The following is a 22,954-nucleotide window of genomic DNA, read 5'->3' on the forward strand; positions in this document are numbered from 1 at the left end:
ATTTTATGCAATTTACATTTCTGTTATCAACCTCTGGTTCCTCGATCTAAGTTGATTTTAATTTCCTGCAATTTACGTTTTCTGTCATCAACCTCTGGATCCTTGATCTAAGTTGACTTTAATTTTTATTCCCCGATTCTTTGATCCAAGTTAATTTGGGTCTAACCACATTGCCTATTTCTAGGTCATTAACTTAGGTGTGCTTTAGTTCCTTAACTTCAAACACCTAATCGTCCAAAATATGAGTCGGAATCTTTACATAATTCCTATCGGAAAATTTTCCTTTAATAGAAATTATGTAAGAGAGCGGCATTGTCGACACCATATTTTGGCGACCCTAGAATCAATAAAAATTCTTCTTTGAATAGCTAATCACGTTTAGATCCCTCTTTGATAGGCGGTCACATTTCCGATCTCTCCTCACAAAGTTGAATCAATGCTAAGTCCTCATATTCATTAAAGCCTTGCCGATCTCTCAAATCATTTACCGACCTCCCAAACCCGTTGTCGAATTTAGGACACATCAAGTATATTCCTGATCTCTGTTGATAAATAAAATGAACTGGCACTAGATCTTTTCCTACCAGTTTTATTGCCGACCTCCTTTCCGAAGGTTTAAGAGCTAAAGTTTTAGTTCGATTTAATGAGGATTCCGATCTTAAGTGTTCAATCAAGTTCCGTTCAGCATTTCTTCCCTACCGATCTCATGCTTAAAGTGCTTTCCGATCTCTCATACTTAGATTAATAATCACATTTAGTTTTTGTTTTGCTGTGCTCATACAATCAAATACTCAGACAAACAATGGTTTAAAATTTTCCGATCACAATCATTCATTGAACAAAGAGGCATTTCATTTCATGTCATAATCTGTACAAGTTATTGGTGAGGATCACCCCGGCTGATCTATTTGGATCACTCTCCCTCTCTCCCTCACCTTGGCTTCCTCCTCACTATCTTCGCAGTCGCCCTCGGGAGCCAGTCATCCATCCGGGAGAAGTCCTCTTGAGTAGCGCTTTTGGAGTTCGGCCAAGAGATCCTTATGAGCATTCACATAGGCTCGGCTATTCGACACCATCTCTTCATCTTTTCCTTAAGCTCTTTGCCTTTCTCTGTAAGCTCCTTATCCTTCGCGTTAAGCTCCTCTATAAGTTGAGCGACTGGCGGCTTCGTTGGCTGAAGTGCACGGACTTCTCACGAGCCCGTTCTCTTTCGGCCAGTCACGAGACTTCTCGGCCAGTGGTCTTCATGGTACTTCGCCCGTCCCTCGACTTGAGATATATAATCCGGCGGATGAGAGTTGGGATCGGAGGAAGCCAATTCCTGATTTTCTTCCCGACCTCCTTACCGGACGTTGAATCTTTTCCCGAACCATGATGCGGTTCACGGACACTCCACATTCAAGCTCATGGTTGAGTCAAGATATCATCGAGACCATTCGGGATAACTTTGTCGATCCTCTTGAAAGAAGATGGTAGATCCGGGACTTTGGCAAAATCGGAGTTCTCCCTAACGATCCGGTTATTCTTCAAGCGATCGATCGATGTCGGCGCCACGAGAAGAGGTCCTCGAGAAGATTGAGAAGGCTCCCTTTCCGTGCTTGGAATAAGCGAGAGAGGCGGGGCTGCTCTTCCGATCTAGGAGGAGATCGGCGGCCGACTTGGTGGTGGCGGACCGAAGGTTGAGGTGGGTCTCTTTGTATCTCCCGAGGTTCGTGGCCGGGTGTTTGAAAACGTTCGACGCTTCATCTCCTTTATCTTCAGAGATCTCTCTTTCCTTCTTTCGCTTCCTAGAACCCTCACCACCCGCCATACACTTGCAGAAAAAGAGGTTAGTGAGATCGCTAAGGTCCACGAAGCGAGATATAGAAAATACCAATGCAGAGTCGAGAGCGGAAGTTCGCGATCTTGGCGGTGATCGATTGCATGGTCAATGGTGCGATTCAGCGATCACGCATTTGGGCGAGAATATTTTAGAGTGGCGGCGACTTTTGGCTCCATCACTATTAAGCTTTCCTCTTGACTCGAGGTAATGTGCTTGAGCGAGGGCCCCTGGTACCACCGGCTACGAGGAAAGTCCTCAAAGCGGCTCGGATCTTTACTCCTCGGAATGAAGAACCAGGTTCTTCCAATTCTTAAGGGATGAGGGCGGTCGGAAAAGAGTCCATAATGAGGCTTCGCTGAAAGAACCGATGTTCGTCATCCTTTTGGCGAGTTAGTGCATGCGGCTCGGCGAACACCTTAGCCGTAGAGTCTGATTCCCTTAGCTCGGCATAGACCTCGGAAAGCTACCAAGATCGCCACGAGTTGGGGTGGATTTGAACAATGGATGCTCGGTGAAGTTTTAGGACCTCCTTATAGAAATCGGCTAGAGGAACCTCAAACCGGCCTTTAAGCGTTCCTCGTACACCATGACCATGTCATTCTCTTCAAAAGAGTGATCGACACGAAGATCGCCATGGCACTGATCGGCTCATATGAATCAAGACAAATATTGTATTCTTGAACAAGCGATTGCAGATCAGTTCTCGAAGAAGCAAGCGGAAGCTCGTCTATAGGAAGGGTCTCTCTCCTTGAAGAAGGTGCGAGCCTCGATGGTATGACCCGCCCCAGAGTTGGAGCGGAGGCCACAGGAGGTTCTTGTTGAGCAGCTTGGCCCGTGCCTCTTCTTGAGACGATGACCACGAGGCTGAATCGAAGGAGGGCTCGCCGCTCTCTGACCTTCGGCACCGTTCATTTTCAAAAGAAACAAAGAATTTAAATTAAAAAGAGGATCAAAGCCCTTACAGGAGTCTGATCGGCGTCGGAAGAACTTGAGAAAATGAGAGAACTTCGAAGTTGTGAGCAGGGGATTGAAAATGGAATGAGAGAACAACTGGCTAACCCTCCCACCCCTATTTATACTAGTCAGAGCATTTAATGCTCGCGAGGTTCTAAGCGCGCATCGATTGGTGGAACTCGGCGGTACATTACGACACTTCTCTCAAATATCAGAATGTTCGGAGATCGGTTAATTAGAGATCGGCATAATGAGTTAAATATTTTGAATAAAGGATCGGTTAAGTGTCATTCGGGTAAAGAACGGATCGGATAACCACATTAGAGATCGGAAAATAATCAATGCAAAAATAATAAGATGATAAGCGACAAAATAAAGTCTTTATTTTCAAAAGTTCGGATTACATCATTTGGGCGATCTCTAGGGATCGGATTACACTAACATTGGATCACATCATTTCTGTGATCTCTAGAGATCGGATTGCATTGAAAATAAAATACATCATTTGGGCGATCTCTAGGATCGGACTACAATAAAGGTCTAACTACATCATTTGGGCAATCTCTAGAGATCGATTACATTTCAGGATTACATCATTTGGGCGATCTCTAGAGGCAGGTGGAACATCCTATCTAAAAGGCCTATGTCAAAGCCTAGTCTTGTGGTGAATCAAAAGATGTGTTTGACCGGAGGCCATTTGTTGGCATCGGATAGATGTGCGGCTCGGATGGGGTGACTATGACTCCCATGAAGATGAGAGACATAATCGTCCGATGTTACCACTCGAAACCGACCATTGTCGGAACACCCAATGTGGAGGAAAGCGGCTGCCGGACACCCAATGCGATGAGAAGCGAATGAACTTCGGTTGAGCGACTCGAGATCGGTACAACCAAAGTCCGCAATACTGGTCGGTCAAATCCGGTCCTCTCACCATCATCGATAAAGGTCATTCGATCAAGGATCGTGAATTTTCGATCGGTAAGTAAAGAAGTTCATCGGAAAAGATCAAAGCCACGATTATAGCGAACTTCCACCGGGCGGCTAGAAAGGAAAGTAAGAAAAGAAGAGAGGAAAGTCGGATGAAGAAAATGTCTCGTCAGCGGTATATATAGGAAATGGGCATTTAATGCTTTGGCGGAAAAGCAGCGGGCCTTGAGAATCGAGATGTAATTAATGCTTGGACCGAATCAGGTGATTAAGGGATAATAGAGATCGGAGATAGGAGATCGGCATGAGAGATCGGAATAGGAGCTAGGGAGGATCGGAAGACAAAAAGAATAAGACAAATCCCAATAACCGTCGTCGAGAATCGGAGAGGTAGTTAAAGCGTGGCGACGAGATCTCCACATACGCCTAAGAATCGCCTTAATCTTGTGCAGTGCGAGGTATGTCATGACAGTCCTGTACATCCCAATCTCCACCGTTGATCCCACTTGTAAGGACAAACCCGGAACCCTTAGATCAAGAGAGAAGACGACAATACCAGCGTCTTTCACTCTTAGCCCTCGGATCGTTCCGGACAAGGAAATTTGAGACCGTCAGATGGAAAGAAGAAAAGGACAAATATTATGAAGAGTGATCTCAACCATTCATTTTGATTCTCTTTAATTCCTGAACCTCCGATCATGTCCTTCGAGATCTCGACCCTCCATCTCCCTCAAATAAATCCTGACCCTTCACGAAGAGCACCCGATTCCTATAAATACCGGCATAAAAACTGTTCAAGGGACGGACGGAAAAATAGACGAGAGGCTGTTATTATAGCAAGAGGAACTCTGAAAGTTCATTTAGTTTGTTACTCTGCTATTTAGAAGTGTTGATTAAAAAGACTTTGGAAACTAGTTTTCTGAAGTGTTTTCTTGAAGAGATTTTGAATACTGGAACTCTATATTTCCAGTTTGTTCATTATCTGGTCATACTCTCACTTTCTGTCTTTTATCATCTCTGTTTTCATTGCCCAAGATCAACTTCATATCACTCATTTCTTTAGTTAAGTGCCCTCCAGTTCACGAAGAACACCACCCTCAGGCTAATCAGTCTACTGTCTCATCCCTGTTTGCCACCCCGTAACTATTTTAGTAGACCCGGCTCCTCACAGGTAAGAGTTCATACTGCTGTTTACGTTTATTTTCTGCACTTCCTTTGTTCTTCATACATCTGCAACTTTCTTCAAGATTATTTTGTACGAGAGAACCCAAGAAAAATGTTGTTGTAAGAATTCATGCTACTGTTTTATTAAGTGTCTACGTTTATTTCCCGCATTTTCCTTGTTCTTCTCACATCTGCGATTTTCTTCAAGATCATTTCTGCACAAGCAATCCCAAAGAAAGTCACTCTCAAATCATCTTTTATTTGATCAGTTCATTTTATTGATCTCCGTCATTTCCGAAAGCAAGTTTTCTAACTCCTATGTAGTACGTAAATGGTTGGGTAAACGTAGGTAACTGCAACTTAGGGGTCTCTTTTAAAAGAGAGAACATGAATAACACGTCAGGAAGATAGCCAAACTATTAGGCTGACGTAAACAGCAATTCGGCAAGATGTCATAAAGCGAAATAGAACCAAAGTAAACATAACTGAATAGATCGGATGTTAATAGATATTGGTAAAATGAATACATGGAAGGTCGGTAAATCAAGTCTAGTTTTCCCCATCTAGCCAAAAGGTATCGAGAAATCTTATCCCCAACCTCTTTAAATTTAAGGATCCTTATCCTTAGGTTCTTAGGACACCAAAATTCGGGAGATCGGAAAAATCCCTTTCAGGCTCCTTTCTAATTTAAAAGAGATCGGAGGAGAGTTCTTATCCGGTCTCAACTCAAAATTCTAATTTAAAAGAGATCGGAGGAGAGTTCTTATCCGGTCTCAATCCAAAATTTTAATAACTATTAAATAGAGATCGGAGGAGAGTTCTTATCCGGTCTCAACTCAAAATTCTAATAAACATTAAATAGGGATCGGAGGAGAGTTCTTATCCGGTCTCAATTCGGAATATTAATAAATAACTCTAAAGGAGATCGGAGGAGGGTTCTTATCCGGTCTCCCCTCAAAATTTTAATCAATAACTATTAAATAGAGATCGGAGGAGAGTTCTTATCCGGTCTCCCCTCAAAATTTTAATAAATAACTTAAAAGAGATTGGAGGAGAGTTCTTATCCGATTCTCACACCCATTCACTAAGGTTGTCTCATTTACTTATGCATCTGAGTGATCCAAATTTAGTGAAAAATCAAATATTCCTTCTACCAAAAGGATTAACATTGCCGCCTAAGCCCTCCTAACTAATTTATAAAGGACGCAGAATTAAATCTACTTACCCTTATTAAGGGACGAGGTGGGGTGCCTAACACCTTCCCCACCCGTTTACGGACCCCGAACTTAGAATCTCTGTTTTGAAGTGGTTTCATTTTTAATTTAACTTCTCAAATGGTTTTCTTTAGTTTCCCTCAAAACTAAGGTGGCGACTCCTCACTTTTTCCCACTTCGGTGAGTGATCGTCCAGGCGACCGCAAAATCCATTGCGACAAGAAGGTTCGACTAATTCGTGATCGACTTTTGACTGCTCAAAGTCGACAGAGAAGTTATGATGACCCTAAGCGTAAAGATGTAGAATTTATGATTTGTGATCATGTATTTCTTAGAGTTTCCCCTATGAAAGGAATCATGAGGTTTGGGAAGAAAGGGAAGCTCAGCCCTCGTTTTGTTGGTCCATTTGAAATTTTGGAGAGAATTGGAGCAATTGCTTATCGTTTAGCCCTTCTACCTGGTTTTGCACATGTACATCCAGTTTTCCATATTTCTATGCTTAGGAAGTATGTACCAGATTCATCTCATGTTTTACAACCTCAAACCATGCAATTTAGGGATGATATGTCATATGAGGAGCAACCAGTAAAGATTTTAGATCGACAAATTAGGAAACTCCGGTCTAAGGAAGTGGCCTTGATCAAAGTCTTGTGGCATAATCACTCAAGTAGTGAGGCCACATGGGAGGCAGAATCTGAAATGCGAGCCAAATATCCTCACTTATTTGATTCGTCAGGTTAGAATTTTGTCTATTCAAATTCGGGGACCGAATTTTTTTTAAGGGGAGAAGTATGTGGAAGCCCATATACATTTATTATTTATTATTATTTTATTTTAATTAGCTTACAATAATTTAATATATTTATAAAAAATATATATTTTATTGGATGGTTTCCTTATTTATTTTTTAGATATATATATATATATATATATATATATATATATATATATATATATATATATATATATTATTTTTGAAATTAAATATATATCTGCAATCTGAACAACCCAGTTCAATAATAACTCTTATTCCATTCTACACCTAATAGAACTCTTGAAATATATATATACCCTAATCATCTCTTCTGCTAAACTTTGCTCTCAAAACCTGTTTGTCACCTCCTTTTTCTATCAAATACTCTCAACAGAGAATCCCTAAATTTTTACTTCTCTATTCATCACCTTCGATTCTGTTTTCAAGGTAAAAATTCTCATTCTTTATTCAATAATGGGTGAATTTGATTTTATTTTCTTTCCTCGATTTATTACAACTACTCTAGAAATTTATTTCTTCTCTTTGACTATTGGTACTGAATTGGGTTGATCATAATTACTGTGAAACGATAACTTTGAATTTAGATTTTATATATATATGTGTGTGTGTGTGTGTGTGTGTATTATTTTATTTTATTATTGTTTGATTTTTTTTTAATATTTTGGGTGTGTAGGAGATTTGAATATTCAATCAGTCAATTGAAATTGTCTCTCTTTCATTGAAAATAACTATTGTCTTAGAGGTTCCAGGTGAGTGATAATTATAGTACATGGCACCGTTTTAATCCCTTTCAAAATTTCTTAGCATTAAGTTTGTTATTAAATGAAATTTTAAATTAATATTTTAACAATTATTTTATGTGATTTTCTAGAGTTTTATTTTATTATTGAATTTTATTTCGATTTTGATTAAATAATTGACTTTGTCAACTATCTCTGCATTAGACCCATTAGGATTCCGAGAATAGGCCTTTAGTATATTTATATTGATTGATATTTGACTATAAAATTTACCGATGTGTTACTGAATTGATTTGAGATTGATTTAATTTTATTAACTCTCTGAAACTATTGAAATATACTATTGGAATTGCACTATCAGTTATTATTTGCTATCTGAAATTTTTTTTATTGATTTTGATTGATTTGTACAAATTGATTTTCTATTTTGAATTGGTACCTGTGCCCAGTATCTGTTTCTGTTATTTGGCCCCGCCGTGTGGACTATCACGGTATTAGGTTGCATTGTTGAGTCATGCATCATTGCAGTTTATGGTTTGCATTAGTATCATATGCATTGATATCTGTGAAGGAGGAGGAAGGTATCTGATATCTGGTAGCGCGCTTACCATCTGGCCTTTGGTGATGTGGGGTATTATCACCCTGGTGCACTGTACCATAAAATTTTTATTGAATGAATTTCTTTTATATATATGTTTTATGAAGTTATTTTATTAATGATTTTTGACAGCATGAGCATGATTTTATTGAATAGAAAATTTATTGTGAAATTAATCAAGCGTCTGCCTGTTCCTATTCCGTTGTGTGCTATAATTATCATTCATTGAGCATCTAACTCAAACCACGTTTTCTCTGTCTGTTATCTGTTTCAGATCAGTAGAATTCTGCATCTGATCCAAATATTCAGTCTATTTTCTGGAGAGGGACAACTTTGATTTGTTCTCATGGTATGCCCAAATTCATGTTTTCTCGGGCTAATAATTAGTTTAGTTTATTGAATAGTTTGAGTTTTTATTGAAATCTGTGGAGACTCTGCAGTTTACCTATGGGATATTTATGATGTTTATTTAGCATTTTGTTTATTTGGATTCTGTCTATTTTTGGGATTAGTAAGTGACAATATATTCATTCAAGATACTCTGATAAGGCTTGCATGATTTAAGAATACTTAAATTATGCGCCGGTCATGGTTCAAAATTTTGGGTCGTGACATTATCGGACTTAAATCGAGCTTGATCTTATCAAGCTTGTGTTCGAGTTCGTTTTAATGAGTTTATCGAATTTGACACTAGCCGAGCTCGAGTTTGGCTCGTTAATATAATAAAAGAACTTAAAATGAGCTGAGCTCGAATTCAACATACTTCAAACGAGCTAAACTCAAACCTCAATGTTAAAGCTCAAACCGAGCTTAAGCTCGAGCTTGAGCCTGGATCAATATTAACGAACCAAACCTGAACAAGCCAAAGCTCAGCTCAGCTCAATTCGTTTAAACCCTTACAAATGGATGTCATTTTCATCACCGATGAAAAAATCTCATCAAAATCAATCCCCTTTCTGTGGTTAAATCCTTTAACAGCCAACCTGGCTTTGAATCGAGGATGGAGACTGTGTTCTTCATATTTGATCCTAAACACCCATCTATTTTTCAAAGCTCTATTGCCTTTTGACAACTTCACCAACTTAATGTTCCATTACCATGCAAGCATTTCATCTCATCTTGCATGGCCTCAAGCCATTTCAGCTTGTGTTCATCATTCATAGCTTCTTCAAAGCTTTCAAGTTCTCCCCCATTGATTGGCAACACATACTCATCACTAGGGTATTTGGTAGAATGTTGTCTAGTCCTATAAGATCTCAGTGGAACTGGAGAAACCACAAGTGCTAATGGTTAAATGTGAACACCTTCATCATTAATGGAAGCATCATCAGCATCAGCTGGAATATCTTGAATGTCATCTCTAACCTCTCTTAGCATCGTTGTTGGAGGGATCAAATCTAAGTCTGTAGAGTTATCATCTGATTCTGAAATGGCCTTTTGAACCTTATCGACATCCTTAATGGTCTGATCTTCGATAAACACAGCATTACGACTCCTTATAAGCTTTTTCTGGACAGGATCATAAAACCTATAGCTAAATTGATCTTGGCCATAGCCAGTGAATACACACTGTCATGTCTTGACATTAAGTTTGGATCTCTCATCCTTAGGAATATGCACGAATGCCTTGCATCCAAAGACTCGCAGGAATATGCACAAATGCCTTGCATCCAAAGACTCGCAAATGATCATAGGAAATATTCTTTTCCAACCATACCTTTTTTGGAGCTTCATATTATAGAGGAATACATGGTGAAAGGTTCAACACATGTATAGCTGTAAATAATGCTTCACCCCAGAAAGTCTTAAGCAACTTTACATGTGAGAGTAAGCACCTCACTCTCTCCACCAAAGTCCTATTCAACCTCTTAGCCAAGCCATTTAATTGAGGTGTCTTTGGAGGTGTTGTATGATGTCGAATACCATGACTTTTGCAATAGTCATCAAATGGTCCAATGTATTCACTACCATTGTCTATCCAAATGCACTTAAGCTTCTTCCTAGTTTATCTCTCAACTGATGCTAGAAATTGTTTGAAGACATCTAGCACTTGATCTTTTGACTTTAGAGTGTAAGCTTATGTCTTCCTAGAATGGTCATCAATAAAAGTCACAAAGTATTGAGCACTACCAAGTGAATTTGGTATTGGCCTACACAAGTCTTAGTGTACCAGATCTAACATGTTCTTCATTCCGGAAGGAGGGGAACTCCTGAAGGCAACTTTGTTCTGCTTTCCTGCCAGGTAATCAACACACTTCTTTAAGTGCACTTGATTTACTCCGGATAACACGTTCTTTTTCACTAACTGTGTCATCTTTTTATCGCTTATGTGCTTGAGTCGTTTGTGCCATAATTTAGTTGCATTATCATTCTCCACTATACTCACAACATCATTGGACAGCTTTGCCTGCATCACATAAACTATTGAATACTTTATGCCTCTGGCCACCACTAAGGATCCTTTGGTCAGCTTCTACTTGCCATTCATGAAGGTGTTGCAGAAACCTTCATCATCAAGCCTACCTATAGAGATCAAATTCAGTCGCATATATGGAATATGCCTAACATCTCTCAAGACCAATCTTGTGCCATCCTCCATCATCAGGCATACATCTCTTTTACCAACAACTTTTAATAGATTGTCATTTCCCATTTTAATGACACCATAATCTCTTAGTATGTAAGATGAGAAAAACTCTTTCTACAATGTAGCATGGATGGTTGCACCACTGTCAATCACCCAACTGGTTTGATGGTCATCAAATTAACTGTATCATCATCATAGACAACACTGAACTCGTCATTAATGACATTTGATCATTCATCATCACTACTGTCATCTTTGCTTTTGTTCATTTCCTGTTCTTTTACGACCTTATGGCAAAACCTTTTGATGTGTCCCTTCTTCTTGCAGTGATGGCAACATTTGTTTGACTTTTCTCTACTTTTGCTTCTGGGACTTGGACCCCTCCACTAGCTCCTTCCTCTAAAATCTGTAATCAAGACATCTGATTGTGATGAAGATGCTGAATTCTGTGATCTCTGTCTCATCTCTTTATTCAGAACACCACTCTTGATAGATTCCATACTTACTACACCATTTAGTGCAGAATTTGTAAGTGACACCTTCTGAGTCTCCCAAGACTCTGGTAAAGAAGCGAGCACTTCATTGTCAAACTTTATGCCCATTTTTAACAACTGATCCATGAACCTTTGCATTTTATTCAAATGATCTACTACACAAGAACCTTCCCTGTATATTACTTGCATCAATTTTGTCAAGTAAAATAATTTTTGGTTGTCGGTTTTTAAGGCGTACAGTTTCCGGTTTTTAAGGCGTACAGCTCCTTGAGTTTACTCCACAATGTCTAGGCATGAGTCTCGTTGCAAATGTGGTTATACACATTATCTTCAAAAATTGTTGAATGAAACCGCACACTTGCTCATGCTCAAATGCCCATTCATCATCTGTTTTGTCTTCAAGTTTAATTGTACTAAACATCGTTAAATGCAATTTCATCCCAAACAGGAGATCCTTCATCTTGTTTCTCCAGATGTGGTAATTTATGTTATTAAAATTAATCATCTTGGTTGTCTTTGCCTCATACTCCAGGCACGAACCAACGACTCTGATACCAGTTGTTGGGAACAAAACTCTGATACCCCTTATTGGGTCAACACTTTGATACCCTTGTAGCGGAAATTAAATACTATAGCAATAATTAATAAAAATGGCACACAAAAATTTAACATGGTTAACCCTGAATTTGGGCGATGTCCATGGGCCAAGCTCCAAATAAATCTTCCATTATTACAAATAGTAGGTATAAAGAGAGTTGTACAAATGAGATTAGCCCAAAAATAGTGGTACTCAAAGTGTTTCTCAAAATACCCCTAATAATTTTCTCATCATTTTTGTCACTCTCCCTTTTAGGAAACTTTTCTAAAATTCACATAAACTCTCTCTCAAATTTTCTTGAAAGCTATAAGTTTTGAATTACCTTTCAAGAATTTGAGCTATTGAAGATGGTTGAGCTACTACCTATTTATAAGCGAAGGAGTACAATTTCAAATTGAATTCTTATCTCAAACTACGTACCACTAATTCTTTAAATTTCTAAAAATATGTGCAATTACGAATTGCTTGTCATTGATTTGCGTGCTATCGAACTTCTGGTAACAATAAACTTTTACTTTTACATTTTAATAAGTTTTTTTTTTCTAATTGATGGCCGCAATTTGTATGGTGGACGCCCTCCATATGGAGTAGGGGTGAGCATTCGGTTCAAACCGAACCGAACTGAAATGGATGAAAATTTGAATAAAAACGAACCACTCTATTTCGGTTCGAAATTTTTATAAAACTGAAATTTTTATAATATAAAACCGAACCGAACCGATTAAATTTTAAAACCGAACCAATTAAACCAAATTGACTCAGTTCGGTTCCATTTTTTGGTTTGAACAGAAATCTACTCACTCCTAATGAGGAGAGACCCACCTAACTCGACAATTTATTCATCATTAACTATTAAAAAAAGATAAATGCTATAAATCAATAATATGTTTAAGTGTTAAAAGTGATTGTTATTAGAAATGGTCACTAGCATCCTCATGGTTGATTGGCAGGTCCCTCCTAAATAGGTAGTCTTCATTGATTCAAAATATGTCTTTAAGTGAGAGAATTGATATGGTAAGAGATAAAGCAGATGACACCACATCCTCATTGATCTCTATCATGAAAAGTCACCTTATTATCTTACAATTATCACTATCAATTTATAATTATCATCATCATCATTATTATTATTTTAATAATAATTATCTTCATCTATGTATAAAGCCCATAATAGAGTTGGCATGAGGGATTGATAGTATGTCATTTTAGTGACTGAAACACAAAAGTTGAGAGTTGATAGATTTAGGGTATCTTTGAGAGTGTTTCTAATAATTCCTATTATATATATTTTTCATCCTTAATCAATAAAGTGAGTTGTGGAGTAGTCTTACTTCTAAAGTTAAGCCTATAAACCAAATCACACACACACACACATATATATATATATATATATATATTCTCTTTTACTTCTATTTTTTTAATAATTATGTAAACTTTTGATCTACCAACCATCCATTTTCGTATCAAATATCTCTGTCAAATTTGCACGGCTACCGTGCAGAATTAACAGTGGATCGGAGAAATTTTGATTTCTCTATCGACTATTTTATATATGCTGGTGATTTCCATTAAAAAGATTTGCTTTATATAGGCTTCATTTATAATACATCATTTGTAGGCTTCATTTATAATACATCATTTGTAAGAAAAAATTTAATTAAAATTTCACATAATTATATTTAATTTTTATTTTTTAAAATAATTTTTTATTTTTAATTATAAAAAATTAAATTCTTTTATTACAAATACGATAATTGATAAAAAAAGAAATCAATTGAATTAAATTATTATAAAATTTTAGTTTTTAAACAGGGAATAGGGATTGGAGTTTACAATCTTATGACTTTGATATAATGCTTCAATTCAATAACTTGGGCTCTGTTTGTCTCATAAAAAATATTTTTTAAAAAAATATTTTTATATTTTCTTATGTTTGGAGTATTTAGAAAAATGAGTTAACAAAAAATATTTTTGCAGTAAAAAGGAAAAATTAAGTAAAATTAAGTCATTTTTTTAAAAAATGGCTGTCTTTTTTCAAAAAAAAAAAATATTTTTTATTTTTTAAATTTTGATAATCTTATTAATAAAAACACTTATACATACATTACATAAAAACATACTATTAGTTTAACATTGCGACCAAATAAAAAAAAAATAAAGTCTTGATATTAAAAAAAAATCACAAAAACAAATGATATGGTAATAATTATGGCAATTCCGAAATTGAAGTATTTGGGGTTTGAATTCTCTACAAAGTCTATGTGCTTTTGAGTTTGAACTCATTAAAGCAAAAAAAAATATAATTTATTAGTTAAACTCATTGAAGGAAAAAAAATTAAGATATCATTAATTAGTTAATAAATCTTATTAAGACTTAATCTTTCAAATTAAATTAATTAGTTGATGGGTGGACTGATACTCTTATATAAAAAAAATTAATTCTTGGGGAGATTACTAACTTAATAATTTCGAGACCTTTCTTTTGTTTCATTCAGGTGATTATTCCATATTGGAGTGCTCAAATCTTGACCATCTCTCCTGGGATACAATTCCTATCCCTTGCGTACCTGATGAGTTGCTTTTAATTAGGAGGCTGAGGCTTTGGATGGTTGTGTTCACCCCCGTAGACAATTTCTGCAATATACCCATCCAATGATCTTACAACCTTCTTTGTCACTAAACAATTTGGATGTGTGCACCTGTAGTAGCTAAGCGGATACACACTTCCTTTTACTTGCTTTTGCCCATGTTTTCTCCAATTATAAAAAGCTCGGTCCCCATTAGAAGCAGCAGATAAGACTTTCAGATGCTCGAGTACTTGTCTACTTCAGTTCTCCATCTTGATTATTTGTGTCTCTCAACAATAATAACAGTGGAACATATGACGATGAACTGTTATTCTGCAGCAAAATAATATCACTATATAATTCAGTCCCGACTATTTGATAAATCAAATAAAAATAACTCTTCACTGTAGCATTATTTGAAAGAATATATTTTATGGCGTACCTGCAAGAAGCTGATGATATTGGTAGTTCCAAATATTCCATTAACGACGGTGAATTTGTGTGAATCAGTGGGTGGTATGCAGGAAGCTACATAACACCTGTCAGTGCATATCTGACCATGGACTTTGCAGGCAGCGCATGGCCGAAGATTAGCAGCAGAAGGATGGAAAGAAATTGAAGAAGATTGGCCAGTATGTAGGGGAAGACTTGAGGAAGATTCAAAAGGTGAATCTGGACTTGGAGATAACGGAGGAGACGATGACAGTGAATAAGGAGGAGAGGACAATGGAAAATAAGGTGGAGAGGAAAATAAGAAAGGACTGCAGTCATGGTTGTTATTCCCCATTGAAGGGGAGAGAGATCATCTAATGAAAATTGATAAGGGAGAAGCAAAGTGAATAAAAAATTTACATGAAAAGCATTTAATTAAATTTTTATATAATAAATTAAATTTTTATATAATTATATTTTTATTTTAAATATAAAAATTAATAAAAAAAATTAATTGAATTAAACTTTTGTGAAATTCTATATGGGGATTGTAGTCTGCAAATTTGACTTTCTATAAAAGATTCCATATCTGCTCACTAACTTCTAACTTGTCCTCCTTTTGTGATGAAGCTTCATGCTTGGCTTGCATGTGTTAACAGATTCTTCCGTAAGTGGCTTACTAGTGCTTCCTTTCTATTCCTTACAAGAATCACATTCCCAACAAATTACTAAAGAGTGGGAATCACATTCCTCTCTATCCTTTCTTTGTTTCTTGCTTTTAATGCAATATATTGCTGTTAAAAAAAAAAAGAAAAAATAAATAAAAGCATGAGAGTCATGAGAGAATTCAACTTTGGAATACCGATTTTTGAAAATCATAATTTCTAGCCTACTAAAACCCATTTCTAAGCATCTGGGTTTTAATGGGTCCTCTTTATTCTTTAATTTGAACAGTGTTGGCGCTTCAATGGGCCTAGAAAAAATTTATATTGGTGGACACTAAATGGGCAAAGGGCATAGGTATATAGCCCAATATTTGCTATTATATATGGTATTAATAATCGTTACTTTTCGGAACATTTTCTTTTCTATTTTTCTCTCTTTTTTTTTTTCTTTTCTCATTGGTCACTAAGTATTTTTAATGGTAGTTATTCTTTCCCTTTCTTTTCTACTGGTCTTTTTTTTAAATAACTTTCCGATTTATGTCCATTTGAAACAAATTTTGGGCATATATCTCCCAATCTATTATCGTTGATAGATTTTAAGTGAATAAATCTTTATATCCATCCTTACTCATAGATATTGAATTTTTGTGGTGTTTTCTCTTCTTTAATAGAGTTATTTTATATTTTTATTGTAAGATATTTTAGTTTATAAAGATGAGTATTGCACAAGATGCAAATCTTTCTTTTAATAGGATATTTAAGATATCTAAATTTAAAGGTTATCTAATGGGCTTTCTTTTCTATTGGTCTTTTTTTAAATAACTTTCTAATCTACGTCCATTTAAAATAAATTTTGGGCATATCTCCTCTAATCTATTATTGTTGACAGATTTTGAGTAAATAAATCCTTATTCCATCTTTGCTGATAGATATTGAGTTTTTATGGTATTTTCTCTCATTTAATAGAGTTATTTTATATTTTTATTGTCACATATTTTAGTTTATAAAGATGAATATTGTACAAGATGCAAATCTTTCTTTTAATAGGATATCTAATATATCTAAATTTGAAAGTTATCTAATAGGCTTTCTTTTCTGTTGGTCTTTTTTTAAATAACTTTCCAATCTATGTCCATTTAAAATAAATTTTGGGCATATGTCCTCTAATCTATTATTGTTAATAGATTTTGAGTAAATAAATCCTTATATCTATCCTTGCTGATAGATATTGAGTTTTTGTAGTGTTTTCTCTCTTTTAATAAAGTTATTTTATATTCTTATTGTAAGATATTTTAGTTTATAAAGATGAGTATTGTCCATGATGCAAATCTTTCTTTTAATAGGATATCTAAGATATCTAAATTTGAAGGTTATCTAATGGGCTTTCTTTTCTGTTGGTCTTTTTTTAAATAACTTTTCGATCTACGTCCATTTAAAATAAATTTTGGCATATCTCCTCTAATCTATTGTTGTTGATAGATTTTGAGTAAATAAATACTTATATCCATCCTTGCTGATAGATATTGAGTTTTTGTGGTGTTTTCTCTCCTTTAACAGAGTTATTTTATTTTTTTATTATAAGATATTTTGGTTTATAAAGATGAATATTGTACAAGATGCAGATCTTTCATTTAATGGGATATCTAAGATATCTAAATTTGGAGGTTATCTAATGAGATTGTAAAAGGATCGTAGAGTTGAAAAGTAAAGTACGTAGGCCGCCTATAAAACAATTGATATATAGGGGTGTGCATTATTCAATTATAACATAATCGAATCAATGAAATTCAATTGTCTTAGTAAGAGTAAAGTTCGGTTCAATTTTCGATTAGTTTTTATAAAAATTTTTTATTTTTGATTATCGGTTTAGTTATCTTTTACTTGGTAACTAAAATAACCAACTTGTTATTTATTTATATAATTAATAATATAACATATATTTTTTATTTTTTTAGGTTAATTTGGTTAAGACCGATAACTCACCAAATATTTTCAGTTTCAGTTAATTTCAATTTTCTCTCAATTTTAGTTCAATTTGATTACTATTTTTAAATTCGGATAACAATTCAGTTAGTTAAAAGTTTAGTCTAATTCGATTAATCGAATACTTATCCATATTTATATACTCTATCAACATTATCAGACTTTTTAAATTCTTTATATTATTTTTTGTGTAAATAGTTAGATTTAAATATGTAAGATTTTTATTTTATTTTGTACTATATTTGTGATTAATGAAATATTGTTATATTTCAATCAAACCAAATTACTTCTCCAAGAAAAGAAATCTTAATTAATTGCTTGTACGATGAGAATGCATTCAATCATTGAACTAGGCCTGGCGATAAGACCAGTTTGGATTTACAATTCGCGATTCTCGTTTAATAGTTTGAGGGATTGAGACCATACCATATAGGTCATTCGATTTGAATTAATTTAGTTTAATTTTAATTAAATCTATCGATTGAATTTTTTTTCTTTTTTTTTAAATTTAATTTTAATTTCAAATCAAATTAGACTGATTGATTCTAATTGGGTTTAGTTTAGAGTCTATTTAAGTTAAACATATTTCAATTTAATTAATGTGACCAGATTTACATTGAACTATTCAAACTCCTTTATTCATTTAAGAAAAAGATAATTTTCTTTTAAAATTTATCTTTTAAATTTACAATAATAAAATAAATTTATTTTACTTCATCACTAATAAATTCAAATTGACCCCATTTTGGAGATATTGATTGTATCCAACCACTCAATTAATCAAACCAATTTTGGATCTTATTCATAACGTTATAGTTTTTAATGTCTATCAATTGATTTTGTAATTTTTTTTTTTACCTTAAAAAAAAATGAAAATAGATTCTGCTTGTGAGCATAATGGTACAACGTATAAGCTTGTTTCATGATGAGACTAATTATTTATTTTGTATGATGAGAAAGATAATTCATTTTTAAATTTTTATTTGATTATATCACATTGAATGACTGGTTCATTATAAAAACATCGCACAATGTGTAGTGGTAAGAATAATTTAGTAGTAGCTATATATATGTTGAACATGGAAGATCTTTCTATTTTCTTAAACCAAATCGAAAATATGACAGCTAAAAATAAAGAACTTGTCCCTCTAAGGTTTCTTCAGCCTAGGGTTAAATCCTTTTTTCTGCCGCTCTGTTGGTCTTTTCCTGCCCCTCCGAGTAGAGGAAGGCCCTCCCTCTCCTTTCGCTGGATTAGGATGTATATAGTTTTGGGTTGTCTTTGTAGCTGGGTCTTCACTTTTGGATGGTCTTTGTATGCTGCTTGGGTCCTCTTTTTCTCATTTTCTTATTTTGCATGTTGTTGTAGTTGTTGATGGGGAATACTCGATAGTCGCTTGAGCTTCCTCGCATGACATGGGAATCAGCCTGTCCAATGGTAGCTTATGGGGTCATGAATCGGAAGGCGCAAGTGGGACATTGAAGAGCCCCACCACAACTGTCCTATGCCAATTTTAGTGTTGCCTCTATGCTCCAATGGTCCTTTGATGGTGTTAAAGCAGCTTGTCCTTATGTGTTTGATGGTGCCAACATGGTGGTTCTTCTCCTTCTACTTTCTTTAGGCTTGTGTGAACAATGATCTCTCTGAAGAAAGTCTTGGTTTTCCTGGTGCTTCTCTCCCACGAGGAGAGGTGAAGGTCGTGGTGGCACTAGATGAACAAAAGAGTTGCATGTTCCTTGCCTTTGTTACCAAGGGTTTCATTGGGTGCTTGGTCTTTTTCTTCGAGAGAGTAGAGTAGGCTGCTGTTTTTGTTAGGTCAAATTTGAGCCTGTTTGTTGTTCTCTGTTGGGTCGGCCTAGGAGCTAGCCATGCTTGTATTTCTCTAGACACAGGTCCCTTCTAATGAATTAATCTAGATCTTTGATAACCGAAAAAAAAAAAAAAGAATTAAATCGCAATGAAAAGAATTATTATAGAAATATAATTGCATTAAATATAATTTATTTTACTATTGTAGTATTTTAATTTTCATCAATAAGCAAATTAAAATCATATTGAATTTGTATTAAATTGCATCAAATTGAAAAAGTTATATAAAAACTATACACAACTTAATAATATCTTTCATTTTCTAAACTGTTTTTAACAATTTTATTTATAAATATGTTAAATTATTATAGCCGTTAATTATAAGTATGTTAATAAATTACAAAATATTTTTTAATCTTTATATATATATAAAATTAAAAAATAGTCACAAATTGATAAATTTAAATGGTTCAGGAATTGAAACTTGAACCTGAAAGCATACTGTATCAATCAAAACTAAAGCATTGAAAAAGAATTAAATTAAAATTGCAGTATCAAGGAAACGAATTGAATCACAACAGCAAATTCAATTTGATTTGATTTGATTCTGGTTTCTTTTTAAGAACTGAATTGTATACACCATTACTAGTATTAGAAAAGGTGAAAATTACAAACAAAAGCGCGAATAGCAAATATATAAATTGTTTTATTTGAATTTGAGACCCCATTGCCTTATAAATGACTTCATTGATTATTCTACATATTTATCTAATTTATGATCACAATGAACGTACATCTCAATACGTTAGTTAACTTCTGGGCATTAATTAAGGGTATAGTGCTCTTGGTGTTTGGCAGGAGGTTAATAAGAGGTAATTATTATCCTTATGTTATGTTTGGTAGAGCGTAATATAATATAATGTAATCAATTATATAATACAATTAAAATTGTAATGTAATGTAATGTAATTGTCATTATATTTCTCTGTTTGGTTGTAAAAAAAAAATATAAGTAGTAGAATATAATGATAATTTTTATTTTAATATTTAATTTATTTATAATGTTAATAATAAGTGGTAATAGTTGTAGTGATTGGCAGTCGAGTTATAGTGGTAGCTAAGTGGTGATGGTGATAGCGACATTGATAGTTAGATGGTAGTGGCAAGATGAGATAATGATGGTGGTAGTGGTCAGGTAGTGGTAGAGGTGACAATAGCTAAAGGGTGATAACAGTAGTGGTAACAAGATGATAATGATGATAGCGGTTGTGATGGTTATAGTGGTGGTGATGGTGGTGACAGAATAGGAGTAGTAGTGATAATAAAAGTGGTAGCAAAGTAATGGTAGTAGTAATAGTATTGGCAATAAATAAAAAAATCAAAACAAGTAATCATGATCACATTCATTTTTGTTTGTGATGACCATTACATTACTCTTAATCAATTACCTTACGTAATTATCATTCCATTACATCAATTTTTTTTGTGTTATTAAACAACATAATTAAATATGTATTGTAATTGATGCATACATTTTGCATAATCATTTAGGTTTAATTTCATAGCCATTTTATTTGATTATTAGTCACTTTTAGCTAATTTCATTAGTTATTTAGTTAGTTTTTCATAATTGTCAATTTTGGATTAATTTGTAATTTTTACTTTGTTTTATAGGAAAAATAGTGTTTTTGAAGGACTGAAAAGAAATTTTGCCATTGAGGAGTGACTTCTACAGCCAAAGATGTCAAAAACAAGTTTTCAAGTGGAAATATGCATTGACAAAATTGCGCATAACTTGCCGCATAAGCTATGCAGATCCGCATGAGGAGAAGAAACACTGTTCCAACACCTGCCGAATTGTGCATAAGGAGAGTGCATAGCTTATGCAGATTCACGCCTCCCTTATGCAATCTCACGGAAATGTACATAACCTATGCGCCAAGTCATGCAGTTTTGCATAAGTGAACCAGAAACAGCCGAAAACTGCATAAGGGACTGTATAACTTATGCAGTCCACTTATGCAGTCCCACAAAGGTTTCATTAATGAGCTGACAGAAGATTCCCTCAGAAAATTCCTCCTAAAACACACCATTTTAGGGCTCCATGTCAGAAAAATGCTATAAATAGTTCATTTTCCCATTTTAGAAAGGAGGGAAGCAAGTAGAGGAAGAAAAGGAATAGGGGAGGCAGCAGCTGAAGAGTCACAATCATCTCCCACTCCATTTCCAACCAGATTTGGAGATTTCTTTCTTTTCTTATATTTTTCCTACATTTCTAGTGTTTAGTTTCTTGTTTTCTTAGCTTAGATTAAAGCTTTATTTCCTTATCAACTCAAAATTTCTTGTAAACATTATGGATAGTGAGTAGTTTTACTTTGATTCTGGAGTAAGGGATGTAATATTTTAGTTATTTTTGTGGATTTGAACTGGGTTAGTCCCAATTTAATGAATTTATGAGGTTTAATCCATTTCTTGTGTGCTTATTCACATGCTTAATGAAGGGCCCCATTAAGTTATGTTCTTAATCCTTGGTTGAAGCACCGAAAGGAGAAAACCAAGTGATAGTTAATCAAGAAATTGGACTTAATTAACTTAGATCTAGAAATAGACTAAGGGTTAAGAGGGTTTTAATAGATTGATTAAAGAACCTAATGGGTCTTGATTAATTTTAACTCCACAAAAGTAGGATTAAGTTAATTAAGGCACTCTTTGTCTCACTCGAAAGAGTTTTCAAAGGATTTTAGAATTAATCTCCTTTAAACTCATGAATTTCATGGATTGGGCTAGCTAGGAAAAATCCCAAAATGACTTAAATATGAACCCTTAACTCCAGAATCGTCTTTCATCAATTATTGCTTAGAATTTTACTTTTGAGTGTTTAGTTTAATCTCATTTTATTAATTTTCATTATTATCAATTTCTTTATTTTGCGAATTATTAAATTAGTCATTGTTTGAATTTAGTTTTGTATTTTCATACCTTATGCTTCAAATTTCTAAATTTCTTTTATTAATTTGATTAAAATACAATTTTAACATATTTTATTTTACATCAAAAATTCAATCATTAACACAACTCCTCGTGGGAACGATATCTTTTTCTATACTACTTGAATGACCCGTGCACTTGCGGTTGGGACACATCAGTAATCGCAATTACATTACAACTTTAATTATATCATACCAAATATGGCCTTACTTCATTAATATTGTTTGAATATTTAAAAAGACTTGATTAATTTTTGACCTAATTAATATTTAAACCTTCTTGAAAGATTAAATATTAACCTTAGTAAACTAGAATAATAATTATTCTCTTTAAAAATTAAAATTTATATTGGTAATTTTTTAACCTTCTACCAAATATTTTCTTTCCCTTTTCTTTACTACTTCCCTTTTCAATCTGTTAATGAAGAATTTTTTTTTTTTAATTTTTCAATTAAAAGCATCCTAGAATGTTACTCTAATTACATTTTTACAAACATAGATAAAATTTCAACTATACTTAAATTTGGAGTCAAAATTTAACATATTTCACAAACAGTTTCATATAACATATTTTTTTTTTGTATGGTTACGTTATTATTGAATCATTTATGTATATCTAAATTAAATTTATTTTAAA

The 22,954-nt window shown here is 34.2% G+C and overlaps 1 protein-coding gene across 1 annotated transcript; it reads right to left on the reverse strand.

The window, feature by feature from the left end:
* Positions 1-14,335: 14,335 nt before the first annotated feature.
* LOC110646153 (LOB domain-containing protein 11-like) lies at positions 14,336-15,284 on the reverse strand. The gene is made up of 2 exons (XM_058133453.1): positions 14,886-15,284; positions 14,336-14,776 (listed from the first exon to the last, which is right to left on the reverse strand). Exons 1-2 carry the CDS (start codon positions 15,228-15,230, stop codon positions 14,699-14,701), a joined length of 423 nt encoding a protein of 140 aa, XP_057989436.1. The 5' UTR covers positions 15,231-15,284; the 3' UTR covers positions 14,336-14,698.
* Positions 15,285-22,954: the final 7,670 nt, after the last annotated feature.

Source organism: Hevea brasiliensis, chromosome 14, assembly GCF_030052815.1.
Source record: "Hevea brasiliensis isolate MT/VB/25A 57/8 chromosome 14, ASM3005281v1, whole genome shotgun sequence".
Taxonomy (NCBI): Eukaryota; Viridiplantae; Streptophyta; class Magnoliopsida; order Malpighiales; family Euphorbiaceae; genus Hevea; species Hevea brasiliensis.